We start from the raw sequence: 20,798 nt of genomic DNA on the forward strand, positions 1-20,798 counted from the left end.
ATAAATATTTTCATTTATCTCTTATCGAAATGCATCATATCCCTTCAATTATAAATGAAGGCAACAAACTACAGCAGTCTTGGTAGTACATTTAACTTTGTCACCCACAGAAGTCAGATATTTTCGTCAGATATTACAGTTGTTATAGAAAGGTTAAAATACTGTTTATGTTTGTCAACACTTCAAAATTATGGCAGATATTAGACCTGTTAGATCTTATTAAATGCATTATTGCTATATTACCATATCATAACAAAGATTGAGAACTGGTTGGAATTCTTTGTAAAACTATAAATTTCATTTTACAGATGTAAAAACACCATTCAGAGAATAGGCTTCACTAGTCAGCCACAGGAATACGTGGCACGAAAAGATGTTAAGAATCTCTGTGTTTATACCCATCACTTCATTCTGCCTTCATTTCTGTCCCTAGCCATCATTTCAACCACTTCCTTACCAACATCTTAAATTCCTTTCCTTGTCCCCAAGTGTCCTTTCATTGGTTCAGGTGTTTAAACAGGGCAGTCTTTCGCATCTCAAGTTATGGGGTACTGGTCCTTCTGATGAGAATCCTCTTCCCCTCCACCCCTAAACCAGAGCCTTTGTTTGCCTGGCTAACATCTTCTTTCCCACTAGGTAGAGAGAGCTTAAATCCCCTGCTTAAGCCTTCCCTTCATTCCCAGACTAGGTCAGCGTCCCCTTCTTTTCATCAACCTTGTCGTCATTTGTTCAGTATTACCCTTCCAGACAATATGCTCTCATGAGGGCAAAGCCCAAGTCTGCCTGGTTCACTATCATATACCCAGTGCCTAGCATGAGGGGGCTATCAAGCCCCTATCCAGAGAGGGCTCAATAAATATGTACAAATACATGTACCAACAAACCATTTTGTAACTTTTGATTTAATATATTTTGTAAGCTTTTGATTTAATGTATTACACTCTTGTTTCATGTTGTTACTTTTATTTACTTTAAAGCTGCACAGTATTCTATTGGGTATAAGTACTTTAGTTAAATAATTTCCCTAGTATTGATCATCTTGTTTTCAGTTTTCACTAACACAAATAATGTTGTATATCATTTTATTTTTCATGTATATCATTTTATTTTCATATCATTTTATTTTTCTTGCTTTGTATTGAGGATTATTTCCTTGATGTAAACTACAGGAAGAGGAATTAATTGGTCTAATGGAATGAACATTTTTATGGTTCTTGATTTATTCTATGATGTTGTTTTCCAAAAGAGTTCTCATTTAAAATGCCATAAATAAAATGGCATGTAACTGTTGCATGGCATGAAATGATCGTAGATTCAAAAGGAAAGAGTCTGGAAATTTCTTTGAATAAATGGTGGCTTTTTATGGCTACTACTTATTGAGTGTCTATTATGTGATAGGCAGTGAGCCAGGAACATTTATTAGTTCATCATTCCTGACAACAACCCTGGGAGGTAGATATCAGCTCTCCCATTTTATAGATGGGGAAATAGAAGGTCAGCGAACGTTACTTGGTCAAGGTTATATGGTCAGTGAGAGGTGGAGTGAATCAAGCTCGTGCTCTTTCTACTATGCTATACATGCAAAGTAGGTAAGTGCTCTCAAAACTCCTACCTTAGTTAATACATTTTTATCCAAAGCCACTCAAAACTTGATTTTTTAAAAAAATAAAAGTTGTAAAATAGGATGGGGAAAGAAATAACACACCTTTCTGAGATGTCAGACTTCTGAAAGTGTCATCTAGTGAAAAAGAATCTCAAACAGTTTTCAAAAAGCATGTGCAGTAAAGCCCATGAACCTTCATCTAAAGGCAGCATATCATGGTGGTGAATTCGAGGGACCGCCTGGGAGAGACCTTGAAACTACTTTTCATCTGAAGGACTCTGAGCCATTATTTCCCCTCTCTAGGTCTCACTTTCTAGTATCCATCAAAGGATTGTTATAATTAAATAAGATAGTCTATATAAAATGTTTAGCACAGTGGTATCAAGCATATAATGATACACGTTAATTATTAGTAGTACTGCTGTTAAAGTTATTTTTTGCATGTAAGTCTAATAAGCTTGGATCTGGTTTTCTAGAATATACTATATTAGGTACGGCATAATGAAAGATGATGATAGCTGACTACCACAAGGGGCAGTTGTCACCTCTCACTGAAATCAGCAAGAAGGGACAGCTGAAATAAAACCCCACAGGAGGACCAAAAACAAACAGGCAAACTGTAAGAATATCAATAATAGTTGCTTTAATTATGCTTTACACTTTGCAAAGCTCTTTCACAATCATTTCATTTGATTCATGCAACACTGCTGTTTTGTAGGGAGGGCATTCCCACTTTACAAATAGGAAAAGATAGGCTCAGAGAATTTAATGCCTTCTCTAGAATCATAGCTAGTCAAAAGAGCAAAGAGTACTACTGTCTATAGATCTGCTGTCCAATATGGTAGCCATGCGAGCTACTTAAATTAAATAAAATTAAATATTCAGTTCCTCAGGAGCATAAACCACAATTCAAGTGCTGAATAGCTACGTGTGGCTCAGGGCACTCACGTTGGACAACCGAGATTATAGACCATTTCCTTCACCACAGAATGTTTTATTGGGTTATGCTGGTCTATAGAAATGAGAGCACCAAACCGTTACTGCATAATGATGTGCCCGGTGTCCATGACAGTGAACCTGATTCTCAGAGAAAGCCGTCAGGGAAGAGGAAAATACTTTAGAAATGTTTCTATGAAAAACACTTTAAGCTTTATATTATAGAGTTAAATTTGTGTGGCATTAGGCTATAAGCATCATCAAAATTGGGCCCAGAATCCCCAAAAGTGCCGAGTGCCAATGCTCTGCACAAAGAACCTACAAATATCTACTGAGTAGTTCTATTTCTTCATCTACTCATTTCATAAAAATTACATCAATGTAAGAGAATTCTTCCTGAAGCAAATAAGTTGAACATCATAAAAATGTAAGCAATAACCTTTGTTAAAATCTCAAGGGCAGTTATGGTTGTACATTTATAAAATTATTCAGTGTACATACGAAGTCCTTTTATATTCCAATATCTATCTGATGCAGAAAGGCTGTAAATAAATGTAATCAAAAGAGATGAATACCAGTGAAATATGTTTGAAGATGAGAAAAGTTTTCAACAGCGATATAAGCCTTTAAAGGAGATATCCAAGGTTTTGCTTTTTAGAATGGTTTATAACATATCCCTTGTAAATCATAAGTTAATAGATTTACTGAGGAGACAATCACAAATCAGTCTCAACTTATGGTTCACTTTCTTCGAGCAACACTAGGAAATAGCTTTCAGAAGTGAAGAACCTGACAATGAATGCTCAGTATTACTTCAAAGCACTATAAAATGCTCAAAAGTTTCAGAAGTTACTTTCCAGAGGATGACAAACACTTAACTACCTAAGAATCTTCAGCCTTGCCTGGCAGGATGGTGCTGTCAGATTCAAGGTGCATGGACAAAGCTGGAGGCAGTTTCATTTTTTAAATTGACTTTGAAAGTCTTAATGATATATGTATATTTCATGGAAATATGAGCCTTAGTATAATGGTCTGTTCTCTTTAGACAGATGGAGCTCGATTTATGTTCTACATGATTGTATCCCGGAATTTCAGACCTAAGATGTTTGTCATAATATAGTTAATCTATTATTTTTATGAGGGATACGAAGTCTTGGCCTCCTGTATTTGGATAGATGTATGCCAAATTTATGGTGGCGCTGGTCTATAAATGACAGATGCTGCCAAAGCAGAAAACTATCATTTTCTTCTACTCAACAGCACAAGGTCCTGTTGCTAGAGACAGAAATGGGGGAAAGAGGCATTTACAAAGACCTTGCTGGCTAATCAAAGGAGTCCTGCAGCAGTCGGTGGAAATGAGAAGTTGTCATTTGGGAAACTTGGCCCCATTTGTAACAACACATAAAAACTGTGAAACACACAGGGAAACCCATAAACATGACAAGGCGAGGGTCTCCATTTGTATCTTTGGCAGAAAGCCTCTTTGACAAAATTGAAAAATGTACTTTCATAACGTAACAAGATGACCATAAAAAGTTGAACTGCAGCCTTTCCAGGCAAATCATACTGATGTACTAGTTGATACTGCTCTGGGTTCACACCTGAGGAACTGCCGCCATGCAAAAGCACATTATGCTGAAAACTAAAATGAGTTTTGAGGTATCCTCACTTCTTTCCTTCCTTCTTAAGTCTTTTCTGATACTGTCATCTCTGGCTCCATGGTATAGTCATGGGTGTGGGATAAACAAAACAATGTCCCTGTGCCCAGTGAAAATCTCTGAGATGGGATGATTCAAAATGCTACCGAAAATGCGGACAGCATTCAGGCTAGTCTACTGGACCCTTTAGGAGGCAGTTCAAGGCTCTGCTATACTGGTGATGCCCTTGCTCACTGCTGACCTCCAGCTCAGTGAGTGTGTTTGGCTCTAGTCACATAAAGTCTACAGCTGTCAAGCTGGAGCTTTAAGAACATGTGTCATTTACCTGAAATGAGTGTTTTCATTCAAACTTGGCCTTGAAACGATCTGTCTAAAGCTTTGTTCTCTTACAGTTAAATGATGCAGACAACACACTGCACAGAAACTAAGGATTATCAATAAAACAAAGCCTCAATGACCCTGTCACTGCTATAGCTCCTACTGAAAAATATCAACAGTCAGAAAACAATTTAAAAGTAATACATAGTCCTACTCATTAATTCTTTAAAAAAGTGGGTTAGTGGTTTCTGACTTTTCCCATTGGGATACTGTACTTGAATTTACTCTTCTGAGTCAGAGAAGCTTAGAAGTAAGGGGAACAGTGGAATATTCATGGAACAAGAAGCCCTGAGTTCCTGCTCTGACTCTACTGGGATATGAGTGTGCAAGCCATTTAAAGCCTCACACAAGCCATTTAATCTTTCTAAGACCCAGGTTCTTCACTGTTACCACATTTTTGGGAGCAGCTTGAAGGTGGCGATTATATATTATTTTTCTTTTGGAACCTCTTGAAGGCAAGAACGTGTCTTTCTGTTCATTGTTGCACGCTTGAAATGGCAAATGTTACAGATGTACTATACTACTTAGTATAGATAATACATATTTGTTAAATGAATAAATGGATATAGAGTTTGTTGTGTGCGTATGTGAAAGAGGGATACTAATATCAGCCTTACCAGTCACAGGGTTGTTGAGGGGGTCATACGAAAACATTTATGTGACTGGATTTTATCAACTGAACAAATTCAAGGTGTTCCTATTGTTATATTTTAAGCAGAACATGCTGGTTCCATCATCTTTGCTCTTAATTGCATTTATAAATATATCTATAGCATTTTGAATCATTCCATCTGCTTTCGTCTTTTTAGACAGCAACTGATTAAAAGCTGTTTAGCTCTAAATGGCTTTATATACTTTGAGCTACAAATGTATTTTCCCCATCTTGATATCTAATTAATTAAAAAAAATCTTGGGCTAAAGACTAGACATATGGATGATTAGGTCGACTATCACAATATTTTTTACCGTTAGGTTGATTATCAAAATATTTTATTATTTTCAAGAAAAGGTCTTCCAAAGGCTCTGTTTTTTTTTGTTTGTTTTGTTTTGAGCTTCTTATGAGTGGTTAAGTGCTGTCACAAAGAGCATTCAACTTGATGTATGGGGCATATTATCACAGGGAAGTGTTGTGTCATATGGCATTATGACACTTGAACTCTAGGGAGAAATTTGGGTACAGTGTCTGACCAATATGTTCTAGCCATCTTCCTGAAGCTGCCTAATGCTTGCTGTGTCTTGATCCCATTTCTCCCAAAGCACCTTTTTCCTCCTTTCTACCAAGTTTTGAACTCCCACTGATGCATCATTAAAAGCTGGGATAGATCCTAGGAGACCAGAAAGCTATTTCTTTGGATTTTACGTTTAATTCTACTCCAACTTCTAAAAAGTGAATAGGACAGCTATCCTGCCTGAAATAAAACATATTTAATTTTTTTTCAATCATGTGGTCAGAGCTTCTTATAATAAATGAAATTCCTGTTACTGTAGTTTAAACTCATTTTGTTTACTGACTTGAGAGGAAAAAAAAGGAAAGCTTTCCATTATACCCTTAACTTTTTATATCTGATAGCTCCATTACAGCAAATTTCTTTGTATTGCACAGATCCAGTTACAACATGATCTAAATTATGTCTCCAAATGCATCATAAAAAAGTGGTTGTCCCAGTTGCTAAAATAGGAGGTAAAAAGGCTTTTCTATCAATAGCTCTTGGAAGATTGCTAGGCCACTTCTTAGAATAAATAATCTGTGCTCTCAAGGAGCAAAGCGAGGTCATCTGTGGCTCGCACGCTCCTTGTCAGACACTCTGAAATCACACTCTTCCTTGACTGATGTTCAGTGCATCCCAGGATGCTGCACTCCCAGAAGCCCCCTCCCTTAACATCTGGCTATTTCCTGTTCCTCAGGATTTGCCCTCATTGAACAATACTCTTGCTAAGTTACTGATGCTAAAGAATGAGAATGGAAATGGAATTAGTCAATCCTATGGATGTTGTGAATGCCTGGATTTTGAAATCTGGTAGCTGAGACATCAAGTTACTAACATTTACTTTTCACTCAACTATCTCAGAATCACATAGATATTGCTTAAGCCCACTTGATAGAATACTTCATTCAGAAGAAAAAGACCAGTGCTAGGGAATTTCAGTCTCTTAAGAACTGTCAATCAACCATGACTTTTCACTGTGACTATTACTCTAATTTTTGGCTGACTCCTTAGAGGCAGTGTTGTCTGAAATAAAACACTTCAGTTAATTAAGTACCACAGTTCTTCCTCTTCCCTCCCGCTTCCCTCTACATCCCACCTAGACTGTTTATGAAGGACTGGTCTTCGTGTCTCCTAACTTCTAAAATGGGGTTTTAAAGGAAATCAAAACAAGTTACCAAAAAATTTTATGACTCTGACAAAGCTGTGGGAGCTTTTTAAGGATTTAGAATAGGTGGTTAACAACTGGTTATGTATTACATTGTTTAGACCAGATTTCCCATCTGGGCAAAACTTCTAATTTTCTAACTTGAAAATTCTACAAAACACGTGTGAAAAAAAAAAGAAGAAAGAAAAAAACACATGTGAATTTTTGCTTAAAAGCTGACGTTCAGTTGAAAGTGACAAAAAAACATGTATCTATTTAGCAAATATGACCCACTTTGTTCTTAAATAGTGCCATCTTTCAACAGCTTTGGTATTGCTTTTATAGATATAATAGGACGAACTAAATATTTCATTAGTATTAATATTTAAAATATGGAGAAACAAAAAAGTAATTTGAATGACCTAACCAATGTATTGCCAAATAATTTATACAGATTTGAGTAAGGAAACATGGAAAAATGAGGTAACCACACTACAGGTAGTTTGCATTACTTCTAGTCCAAGTATGGACAGGGACATGGTGACTGAGGTCAATACTGTTAGACCATAGGTACTTTGTGGGGTGGATAGGGAAGTGTCAGAGGAAGCAGAGGATGCTGGATTAAAGACCATCACATAGCTACTGGGAAAGAGACTCTGCAGTTGAGATTTGTTTTCCTCTCTCCCCAGTCTCATCTCCTAGGGTTCTTCTAGATCTCAGTTCTCTTTCTTTGTTTATACCACTGCTGTACTTGACCCTGGTGTGTTTCTATTGCCCGCTAGCCAAACACAATTGTTTGTAAAGTCTCTTTCACTTGAGCATTCACTAGCATTTGAGAGTCAGAATAAAAGTCTTGAGTCATTGAACTTTATTTTAACATGCTCATTGGGCGTCTTGTAGATTTAAGGTATGCTGTGATTCTGATCCAGCCCCTTTATTTGGATTTTCTATTTCTATACTGCTCTTTTCTTGGGTCTACTCGCTAATTGTTACTTTTTTTCTCTTCCTTTCCTCTTCTTCTACACCTTTCCTTCTCCCTTTAATTATCTTCTGTTCGTTCATTGATTTTTCTCTCATTGAGCCTTTTCTATTTCCATTTTTAACAGTTTTTTCCCTCATTAATTTTAATTTCATCTACTATGCCTAGAGCAAACCCAATCTGCAAATAATAGTCATATATATTATAATATAACTTAATGGGAGCATTGAGCACATGCAATAGCAAGGCAGGAATGCTTACAGTACCTTCCCACTGTGCTATTAGCTCGAGACACAAAATAAGCTGAAAGAATGGAGTGACACTAACCTCCACTGTTTTATCATTTTGCTTATAAGTACTTCTGTCGGTAAAGAGCATAATTCAGGTAATAAAACCTGACAGAGTATTATTTCATAGAGGCAACAATATCCTGCAGAAAATGAAACTAGGCAGGAAGTCAGGAGGTGATGGCTTCTGTTCGTCCAAACACTGGGTAACCTTGAGCAAATAAAGGCTGCAATATGGACCTCGCCTTGGTTTGCTACTTTATAAACTGGAGATAACATTTGACCCTAATATCTGATAGATCTGGGTTAAAGATTAATTTGCTAATATACGTAAAAAGGCTTTGTTCTTTAGAAGGGGAAAAGTGCAATGTAATAATTCAGTATTTATTATCTGTTCATCAGATATGATTTAGTGATTCTATCGCACAAAGAACAAAAGCCTTTATTACCAAATTTGGGTCAGCTCACTCACTCTAGGCTGCAGAGCCTTGGGAACCAGCATCTGTGGGACCTCGTCAATAGTGGTCACTTCTTACATAGTCTCTCTTTGTCTAACCAGGCTTTTCTGAATCTTCCTCTTACAAATGGATTTGTGCTTCTCCGAAGGCCCTGGGCAACCACAGGAAAGCGTTAAGTCTCTTAAGTCTACAATGACTTGGAAAGCAGAAGAGAATAAGACAAGAAGTGTGTGTCTTTGTGTTTCCAACAACAGAAAGGTCCCTAAGGAGAGAATCAAACATAAGAAAAAGGGATCTATTCTCTTAGTTTCCCTTACAAGGCACTGTTCCTCAGTTAGTCACTGCAACAAGGTGACTTACCCATCTTGGGTCCTGATGGGCGGATGTGAATGTGTGAAAGCCTATTAAACACCCAATTTCATGGCATACCTGCTGGAAAAATAAATTTTTTCTCTTCTCCCTGAATCATTCAGTTTGAACCTACTCAGAAAACCTGCTGATTCACTGGAACTATGAAATACTCTGCTTAAGAGGCACTTCCACTAGTAGCCCATTTCCAATTTATAAAGTTCTTCTGTTAGTCAGTTCATAACCGTGAAAAGTTCCTTTAAAATCTTTGAGTTCATTTGTAACTCTGAGGAGAACTCTATGAATATCTTGAAGAATCAAAATCTCTTACTATTGAACACATTTCCAGATTCACTTAATAATGCCGCTCTCTCAGAAAACTTTACCTTTTTGCCCTTCTACTCCCTGTTACTGGGGTAAGAAAATATGAAAATGTCTGTTAATAAACAAATTTAAGGATTCCTTCACTGAAAAAGTCCATAGCAAAAACCAAATGTAAAATGAATAATAAACTCAGTATTTTAGATCCATTTCTTGATTTTTGTCTAAACACAATGTGACCAAGAAGCCTCCACTTATTTTCGTGCATATATACTTATATATATATTTACACACACACATATACACTTAAATGTATATATTTAACAACATGGAATGGTAACCTATCAAATGCTTAGATTCCATGCAAACACATATCCCTTCCTGTGAAGGGAACGTATTAATATTATAAAAACAAATCATGGAGAGTAACATGCAACAGCAGAGGGGAGGAGGATGGGGTGAGGCCAGAGGACCAGGAGGAACACAAAGAATGTAAAGAACAAAAAGTGTCATTGACCTGATTTGTCAGAGTTGTTGCCTGTGATTGGAGTGATGGAGCAGCTGGGATTAGCCTTTGCGCTGTCCTTGGAAGAAACCATTTTGGGTTTATTTTTCGTTGCCTCTAGTGCTTTGACCTTCTTGGCATGTTTACTTCCTTTGTAGTGGGCCTCGGCCTGGCTCTACAAAGGAGAACAAATCAGGCTCATTTTTTTGCTACTTACAAACAGCACAATGGATGATCATGCAGGAAAAATATACATTCAATCATAGGCACCACAGACATTTACAGCTCAGCACTCAACTATGTCTTTGGCATTTAATGAATAGTAGACTGGTATCTAAGAGTTTTTTGCATATTGAAACCTTCTATACAACATAGAGGATCTGTGTCTTTCAAAACCAGACATTATACGAGTGGACAACAGGGTCAGGACAAAATTGGGGCGAAGGTGAACTTTGTCATTAGTGCCCTCCCACCACTGCCCATTGGGGTTACTTGTCAAACGTTTGGCTGGCAGCAAGCCGCTTTGAGTGTCCTACCCGGGCGTGTCCTTCCACAGCCACTCCGTTTAGTTTCCCTTCAGCTACAAATCTGTCTTCCCTGCACCTACGTTCCTCTTGGCTCTGCTCTGAGAGCAAGTGATGTGACAAAGCAACCTGCTAGTGAGTGGAAATGGCACTACATTTTGGAGTCATCTACACACGCTTCATGTGTCATTTTGATGATTCCAGTTCTAAGAATACACGATATTAGGCACAAAGAAGGTAGGGACAATGCTTGTTTCTGATCTCTGATGTGATTCTGAAGTCAAAGCAGTTAGTATTACATTCACTTATACAAAAAGCATAGGTGAAACTGTGACTTCATTACTAGATCAAAAGAAAGAAAAGCGATCAAGGCAAGTGAATATTAAAAATTTTCAAAAGACAAAAACAAATTACAGCAAAACAAGAAAACATTTAGTCAATAAGCTGACATTTGGAAAATTCCTCTCTGCCTAAAGAATAAGGATTTTATCTTTTTGGCAACTAGTATAATGAACATATTAACAAAAGAATCTAAGTATACTTGCTTCAATTTCATTTTTAATAGACCCTGAAAATATAAACAAACTAAAACATATATTATATGGTATATTAGCGTAGTTATAAAGGTGAAGAGGATGATAAACCTGTCATATAAAATGAGTTTCTGTTAGAGGATTTCTAAAATAATAATAACTTTTCTTCTTACATCAGTTTTCCATATATACACCTGTATTTGTTTGAAGATGATTATACTGATATTTTCATCCATTTTCCTCAACAAGTAGAATACAGGTGGTATGTAAGTGTGTGTGCATGTAGGTAGGTAGGTAGGTAGGAGTGGCAATGGACAAAATTAAAGACATGTGATTTTCCTAGCACATAACCCCAATCACCCAAGGTCAACAGACTTTTATTGACTGTACACAGTCCCTAACTTCCTGAATATCTTTTCGTAATATTGTTTTAGACCACCGTTGACTTATCATGGCTCTTGGTTCGTTTGCTCAAGGACTTCTCATGCTGTTCTCTGTCAAGTTGAAACACAAACCCAATCCCAAGAGAGGAGAAAAGTGTAACATTATTTTGAGTCTTATCACCCTCTGAGAATGGTTAAATCCAGCAAATATAGTTGGGTAGATATAAATTAAGAAAATATACAAATAAAAATTTAAAAATTGATAACATGAAGAAATAATAATAATGGCTGATATTACTGAGCCTCTGACAAGAACAGCTCGAAATGTAATACATGTTTCTCTCATGTAAGCTTCACAGTGCCCTGTGAGGCAGGTACAGATAGAAAACTGGGCACGAGAAGCTAAACAGCTCATCCAAGGCCACACATGTAGGTGGAGAAGCCATTATGGGGATCTGAAACGCTTACGTGTATACTCCTATTTAACTATGTACCCGCACATTAGACATACACATACTCACCCTAAGTAAACAATATAATTTTATTAGAAGTAAACCATTACACAAAAATTACACACAAAGAAAGCACACTGCTTTTCATGACTCAGTGAAGGATTCTATTTTAACAGAAGTTTATATGAGTAGGGAATACCTTCTTAATTCATAGGAAATATACCGGTAGAGTACATTAGGCTTGATCCTTCTGTTGAGAAGCTAAGAAAGGCCCACTTCTTAGGTATGTAACAATTTCTACAAGATATCAGTTGACCTAATAATTCATCTTTCCAAGTATACTAAACAGTGAGATGTTACTTTAGTGCGCTTTGGCTAAATAAACGTATAGTTCTCTAAATAAAACCTCCTGGCACAAGATGAGCAGAGTGTCACTTCCTCATTACTATTTCTTGGCATCACTGCAGAAAGTTAACAGTATCAATTAGCACTTGGGATAAAGAGCCAGCTGAGTGACACTCACTGGATGCCAAGCTGGAAAGAGCTCTCCAGAGCCATGATTCACTTTCCTTTTGAGTTCTGAGGCATGGAGAAAAGCAAAACAAGGCTTCTTAGCCTCTACTGACTACTGTTTGGGAAAGATCTGGAATTAAGACAGTGGCAGACACCACTCATTCACGCTTGGCATCTTTCCAGTTACCCTGTGGTATTCTTGGTAGTGGCACTATGCTGTCCTCAGTACTGTATCTGAGGTGTCAACAGCTTCTAAATCCTGGGCAGATCTTCAAGTGAAACAGAGACACTGTTAAAATAGTAACATGATTAACCTGCCTTCCTTATCTGGGAATCTCCTTAATTGAGGAATGAAAGAAACAAGGACAAGAGCCAGAAAACCAGGGAACGAGGCAACACGATCAAGCCCAATCGATGATGGTTCTCGTATCACTTCTGAGAGACTTGGTTAACCACACAGACTTATAATTTTACACCTCCGTGACTAGTCAGCAGACACCTATTTGTCTAGCACTAATGGTCTGCTTTCTGATTTCCTCCCCAAAGCGCTGCTATACACCCCAAACTGGCAGTGATCAAAGAAACCCCTTGCCAAGAATTGCCAGAATTAGAGAGCTGCCCAAACCACCATACTGACCTCCACACGGGAATTCATTGGTATCTAAGTTTTCCTTTCAGAGGTCACTCCAGTAGCTACCTGACCACCCACTCGTAGAGGAATAGCTTTGACAGGAAATGACATTTTGGAATTTTCTCTTCCATTCATCTCCATCTTTGTTACTAAAGCCCCTCACTTTCCAAAATCCTCTACATCTTTCAGGACCCTACTGGTCCAAATAAAAAAGATAAATAATGAGATAGTGTATTGCTTTACAAATAAAAATGCAATAATGAGCAATTCTATAATTCACTGAGCTCCCATTTCCGTTTTTTACCTTATTTCTATTTTGGACTTCAGAGAGGTGGATAGGATCTTGAAACAAGATGTTAAACTGTGTTTACTTTGTATAGAAAGAACAGTCCAAACCCAAACTGGCAAGTGGCTGGGATAGAGTAATGTCACTGGAGAAAGTTCTCAGTATTTATTTACGAATGGACCCAATCTTTTTGCATCTTAAGAAGTAATTGGAACTGTTCCCTTAATTACAGAGAGTGTATCATTAAAACTATTGGCATCTGGTTTTTTGAGACGTTAGATTTCAACGTGTTAAGCAGTGTTAGATAGGAAAGAGCATAGGTCAGTTACTTTTCAGATAAAAAGTATATATATACTAAAATGCCAAATAAAACAGATGTCAAATGAACTACCATAAAACAGGCTAAACTAACAAGGGGGAAACCTGATTATTTATTTCACAAAGAATTATTTAGCACCTGCCATGTGCTAGACATTGTGAAAGATTAAAAACAAAGACCCCTATTCAGAAGAATGGTAGTTGGAAGAAAAGACGGACATGCAAATAACTATAACCCATAGCAGAGAGTAAAACTATAAAATGGAAGGTAAACTGGTACAAAGAAGTATGGGACTCAGGGGAGAGGTAAATTTCTGCAGATTGCAGGAAGCTTCATGGGAAAGGAACATCAGAGCTGAGCCCTGCTTCGGGGGCAGGGTGCTGAAGGGTCAGTGTGCAGGGGGAGGCATTTCGGGTAGAGGGACCCGCATGTGCCAAGGCAGTGAAATCCTATGAATTATGCAGTGTTTCCTGGGCACATCTGCTTTTCAGTATCACTAGAACACAGACATATAAAAGGAACAATAGGGAAAGCCTGCTGCATCATGCTACCTCAAACATTATTGCCCCGTGTAAAACAGAAAACATATCATAGTGTTCTACAAATGTTCTACTTGTAGGCATCTTTTTTATAGATAGTTATAAGAAAGATGTTGCTTTTACATCACAGATTTTATCCTCTGCTCCAAACTATAATCCTATGGTCGAAGGACAACTAAATTATTTATATGGAAGATTTAATCATTTGAGATAAAAGCATGGCACTTAAAATACCATAGCCAAACATACTAGAAACAAACTAGAGATGACTGAGTAATAGCTAAATAATTACTTGAATCTTTGCTTTAACATAAGGCTACATTCAACTCTTAAAATGCTTTTTGCATATGTTTGTCGCAGTGATAAGATCACACACTCTCAGAGACAAAGCTACAACATAAACATAAGATGCACCCAAGAGAAAGGCTTACTTAATCCAAAGATAAGTCTTTCTGCTGATATTTGCAATGTTAAGGCCTGCAATATCAGTAATGACATACTACTGGCTTTGATATCACTTCGTTCAATCCTCATCTACTGGGATCTGTTGAAAACAAAGTCCAGACAAAATTATAACCGTTAGGAGATTTTCAGTTCAAAAAGACACAATGTCTTTGCTAATTTATAATTTACAGCTAAGTGAAACACTCCAGGTTGCTATGGCCTGTCCAGGGTTGCCACACTGTACAACTGTGTGCGTGGGGAGCACCACTCATATATGGTCTAATGTGAATGGTGTCTTCTGGATTCCTTCAAGGCCACAGTTCTGGCCATGGCATTTCATATTTACTGGCTTTGGAATATGTATGTATAAAACCCATCAACTCCAAATCTTTCTATATTACTAAAGAGAAAAGTGGTGACTCCAGGAAGAAAATAAGTATACTCTAGACTCTGATTCTCTTTGGGCCCAATTCAGATTCTATCAAATATCATGAAACAGAAGTAGAGTGCTTGGGTTGTTGCTGCTTTAAAATGCCCCTATGTGAATACATGAGCGTTAACACATATATGTGTTCATGATATCAAAAATTTTCCATGTAGGCAAATTAAGTCATTTCTTAAAATGCTACTATTTTTGATGGGCCTCAAGGTAGTTTTTCAAATACAGCTTATTAGTCAGCTAAGAGTCTTGATGCTCATGCTTCTGGTGCATGATTGATTGGAATTACTTTACACGTTGAAACATGGCGAAGCTATAAATGGACCTAACAGCTATAACAGAATTTACATGATGAATAAAAAAAATATGGCAGTTTGAGTTTAAAAGTCACCTGGAAGAGAGCAAAAGTTGGCTTTAAAAAAAAATGCTTTAGCTTTGTGACCACCTAGAGGGGTGGGATAGGGAGGGTGGGAGGGAGGGAGACGCAAGAGGGAAGAGATATGGGGATATACGTATATGCATAATTGATTCACCTTGTTATAAAGGAGAAACTAACACACCACTGTAAAGCAATTATACTCCAATAAAGATGTTAAAAAAAAGTTTTAATATTTTAAATAAAATTGTTTCTTGTAAAGTTCCAAGTGAATAAAATTTTGCCTCATTTTCTCAGTGAGTATTATATTTCAATTATTTGACTGTGGATTATTAAATTTTAGATTATTCCCAGCAATCTAAGGTTCTGCCTCTGGAAAAACCCTATATTCCCAGTTTATGGCTGAGTAGAATGGGAAATAAAAGAGACAGTTATTTGAGCTTGACTATATCAACTGTCATCTGAACCCCAAATCCTTTCATATGTTGAATTCTCTCCTCCTGTTACCTCCTTTTTTTTTTCAAATTAGGCCATAATTTAAAATTATCTCCTTTTAAAATAATCATATATATGTGTCATATATATGTGTCAAGGTAAAGTTCATCCCAGAAAATTAATTTTTTAATTCTATTCATGAATACTGTAAATTATAGAGACTGTATTTTGAAAAAGATTTTTCCCCCATCAACCTAATGGAAGTAGGTTTATGTGAATTTTTTTCAATGTAGATAATGGATAATAAAACGAGTCTTATTTAATGTCATAATTGCTTTAACATCATCACAATTTAGTTAAGAATTCAGCAAAAAAGTATCTTGAGATGCTTACCCTAGGAAAATAAGACTGCTTACTTCTCTATTGCATTTACATTACGGCTTTTTTTTTTTTTGCGGTACGCGGGCCTCTTACTGTTGTGGCCTCTCCCGTTGCGGAGCACAGGCTCCGAATGCGCAGGCTCAGCGGCCATGGCTCACAGGCGCAGCCGCTCCGCGGCACGTGGGATTTTCCCGGACTGGGGCACGAACCCGTGTCTGTTGCATCGGCAAGCGGACTCTCAACCACTGCGCCACCAGGGAAGCCCACATTACAGCTTTTGAAAGGTATATTTACTTTGTCTTCTGGGCTGAGGGTCAATATCTGAGTCAATTTAATGATAAGGTGTGTGCAAACTCCTAGTAGATGCACTAGAGTTTAACTGAGGCAAGATGAATTAAATGAACCCTGGCAAAATATGCCCTCTCTTCCAAACTGTAAGGGGAGCAAATCATGAACTTCACCCAGAATGTACTGATAAACCATATTCTCTAAGTTATTACCCTCAAATGGGAACATTAGTCTTCTGTACACTAACATAATCTTGAATATGTAATAATGGGAACATTTATAAGTTATGAAAATATCTAATTTTCTCAAAGAATTATGCATATGGGACCTAATGTGTTAGAACTTCTAAATCTTAAGAACTTTTATGAAACACATGGATGTCATCTTTTATTTTTATAATACATTATAAAACATTAAGGCTTTGTTAATAATTACTTAATATTCTTGAGTCACTTATTTTATGATTCTCCCAAAAGTATTCAAAATTATCCACCTCTCTCAAATTAATTTCAAATTAAACTGGGACATTTTAGTTAATAATTCTCCACTACCTTGAAATATAAAGAAGAGTTTATAGTGATTTCACAGTTACATACCAAGTTCCTAAAGTGTTTGAGAGTGCTGCTATCTTTCAGTGGGGAAGTGGATTGGCATAGTGTGCTTACTAAGAGCGATTTTTTGTTACTCAGCGATAAGTAATGCAATATAATTCAAGTCTCTGCATTAACGCTGTGACTCTACAGCTAACTAATTCAAGTCTTCTGATGGTCTTTTAAATTAGGCTCCCAGGCTTCTACACATTAATTTTTAATCAGTCTAGAAGGTATTACATTTACTTCCATTTCAATATTAAAGAAATTTACATAAATGATACAAAATAAATCTAAAATTAGAATTTGCATTGTATCTCCTTATATTTGATATATAATATCCTTACTGTAGACAAGAGTGGCAAAGTAACTTTGAAAGAGTTGAAGAATGGCTTTAGTAATGTTTTATATATGTTTAATATATTATTTATTTAGCATTACTCATTTGAAAATCTCTTTTACAAAACAGATTTTTGTAAAACTCCTACCCTAAAGCACTAAACCAATTTTTTAAAACCCAGCAGATATTTTATAATTCAAAATTAAGTGAAATATGTAAATGTGAAGATTAATACCATACCCTTTCAAAACATACAAATATAAGTAAGAGAAAATAATAAAACTGTACCTCTTCAGTAGTCACTTAGCTAACCTGAGTCATGTTAAGGCTATCTTTACATTAAAGTACCAGATTAAACTAGAAGTTTCCATTGCAGATTAGTCTGGTCAACCTTCCTCACATATAAAAAATTGGTCTGGGGGAAAAACTAATATGAAAATGCCCATAATTTTGATTCACCCATAAATACCAAAATATTTCAATATTATCAGTGAATGCTAAGTGGCCTTTCAGTTTCTGATTCCAAGTAGTATTGTTCTAAAAGTTCTACTCACCAATTAGAGTCACAACAAAGTTTGTTCATATATGAAAAGATCAATGTGAACTCTGTCTTACTCATTTTTGAGTCTTCTGAAGCACCTATTATACGGTATAGACTCAATAAAAAGTTTTTGAATTATATATATAGGATAGAGTAAGTAAAATCTTCTAAAAACAGGAATTTAATGCTGGGAGTCCATTCATTCTTCCATTCAACAAATATTTATTGAATACCTATTACGATCCAGGCATCATTCCAAGTGTTGTGGGATGCAGGTCATACATTCTAGTATGGGGACACAAACAATAAAATACAAATTTATATATATTTTACGGTAGTTAAGTGATACATTTATGAATATGTTAGGTGGTGCTATAAAAAAATAAGGAAAAGTAAGGAGGATAGACAATGATGGGGTGGGTGTCATGTTAGGTATTAAGGAAAGTTTCTGTTGAGGAGGCATTTGCACTGAGACCTGAATTAAGTGAGGGAGTTAACCAGGTAAATACCTGGGAGAAGAGCCTTTAAGGTCCAGGGAACTGCAAATGGCTATTCTAAGGATTTTGACTTTTATTCTGAGAAGATGGGAAATCCCAGCAGTGTTCTGAACAGAGAAGTAACCTTGTTTGACTTTTGTTTATAAAATGATGGCTCTGGTTACTGTGTGGAGAACAAGCTGTGTGTGTATGGTGGGACAGTTGCCAATGAGGCAAAGTGGGAAAGGAGGCTGTTACAGTCATCCAGGCAAGAGCTGAAGAGAGTTCAAAATAAAATCCCACTGAAGGATCAGAAAGGCTTTAAAAGATGATTTTCTACTCTAGTATAACCAATAGTTATAATATTTGGAATATCTGCAATTTTTGAACTTGAATCAACAATGATTTCTACAGAATTTCATTTCTGTCCAATTAGCTATTACTTTTGTTTCTTTTAAATTTAAATTATATTTATTTTTTATCCAGGTAATATAATCACACTGTTGAAAAGTATAAAACAAAAGAGCGTACGTAGTGAAAAGTCTACATCTCAGACTTCGCAACTAGTTCTTGTCACTTTTTGTGTATCCTGCCAGAGATGATTTACATACCTATCAAGCAAATATATATGTATGTGTGTATTTCCCCCTTCTTCCATTTTTAGACAAATGCCTACATACCACATATGTTGTTTTTGTATTTTGCTTTTTCTATTCAGCAACAGATCTTAGAGATTTTTTAAAACGAGTAATTAGAAAGTTTTCTAATTTTAAAATGGGTGTGTATATTCCATTATATGAATGAACCGTAATTTATTTCAACCGTATGTTATTGATGGATATATAGGTTGTTTTTCAAAGTTGTGCTGTCACCCTTGATGCAAAAATAGACATTAGATGATTCAAATGATTATTTTTCTTCTTTTTTACAATGAAAAATGATTTTTAAAGTGCTTTAATTGAATTAAAGCAGACATTTAAAAATATCCTAATTAGTTTCCATGCCCTGATTTGTCATTATGGATATATTATAGTTATATGTTTTCCTAAACATATTTCTAGGAATCAGGCAACAAAATGTGCACACACCCCTGCCTTGGGCTTAATAAAATTGTATGAAAATTTGAGAAAAGAAAGGGCCTTGAGATGGGCCTTCAATAATGGAAAGGATTTCAAAGACGAGATACACACTCTCAATAAGGAGAGGACTATAAGAAAGAAGTATTTGGCAAAACCAGTTTTTGTTTAGGGAAATGTGAATAATCCAGTTTGAGTGAAATGTGGGTGTGTGTGGAGTAGGAATGGAAGAAAAGATTAGAAAGACAAGTGTCTTATTATTTAGGCCTTAAATACTAGATAGTGGGAAGACAGTTAACAATACCATACTTAATTAGGTAGGTAATGAGAAGCCATTGAGGGCTTTTGTTCTAGCACACTCTGATCCAGCTAAGACCTACAAAAAGGAAAAAAAAAAGACAGTAGAGTAACTAGAAGGTTCTTACCATAGCAAGTCAAAGAGTAATGGGGTTCTTAAACACACAGATTTCAAATTTCAGGGGGCTCTATAAACCAAAAGCCAGAGCTTTCATAGAAAAGGAGCTATTCCTCCTATTAATCAAGTCTCTAGATATTCTGTTCGTTTTTGCCTTTCCCAGTGTCTATTACTCTTTCTCTTTTTTAACATTTATACTCAACTCCCCCTTTCCAAATCAAATCCTTATCATTGATGTTTAAACAAGCCCTGATCTCCCCAACCCAAAAGAAACCATCCCTCAAGCTACATTCAACCCTAGCTTTTCACCCTTTCAGCTTCCTTTCACAGACTAATATGGTCAATTAATTGTATGCACATCTCCAATTTCTCTCTCTAATATGGTCCACCTCAATCCACTGAAACAGACATCACTAAGACACCAATGCCTTAAGTCCTAAAACCAAGAACATCTTTTATTTCTCATCTTGCTTGACCAATCAGGGGTACGTGACCCTGCTGATCTCTCGCTTCTTCCGGAAGGCACTTTTCCAGAGGCTCTTTCCAAGGTTGATGTTCCCCCACCTACATTTCCCAGCCACGTGCAGCCTCATCTTCCCCTGCCCTGTCACTGAATTGTTGACATATTCCAAGGTGCAGTTTTAAGCCTTCTTGTCTTCTCACTCCAAACTTTCCTGTCTACTCTCCGTTCAGTTTCACCCACACAACTTTCCCAGCCACCTCTATACTGATAATTTCCTGGTTTCTACCTCTCTCGTCCAGATCTCTCCCCTGAGCTCCAGACTCATAATATCCACTTGGATATCTCAAAGAACCTTAAACGTAAGTTCAAAACCAACCTCCTTGTATCATTTGTCTCTGCCTTGCTGCCAAAATTACCTAGTCTTCCTTCTAGCATTCCCTTTCTGCTAATAGCACCACTCTACCTCTATTGTAAGAGCTAAATCTAGGGATCATTCTCATTGTCACATGCTACCTCCACCCTCACATTC

At 36.6% G+C, this 20,798-nt stretch overlaps 1 protein-coding gene across 7 annotated transcripts in view; it reads right to left on the reverse strand.

The window, feature by feature from the left end:
* The window catches only part of ZNF385B (zinc finger protein 385B), a 312,338-nt gene that overhangs the window by 21,892 nt on the left and 269,648 nt on the right, over positions 1–20,798 (reverse strand). For all 7 annotated transcript variants that reach the window (XM_012532160.3, XM_033423664.2, XM_033423663.2 and 4 more), the window contains one exon: positions 9,838–10,000. In XM_012532160.3, the coding sequence (XP_012387614.2) occupies positions 9,838–10,000 (163 nt within the window). The remainder of the gene's footprint in view (positions 1–9,837; positions 10,001–20,798) is intronic.

The sequence above is a fragment of the Orcinus orca genome, chromosome 7, assembly GCF_937001465.1.
Source record: "Orcinus orca chromosome 7, mOrcOrc1.1, whole genome shotgun sequence".
Taxonomy (NCBI): Eukaryota; Metazoa; Chordata; class Mammalia; order Artiodactyla; family Delphinidae; genus Orcinus; species Orcinus orca.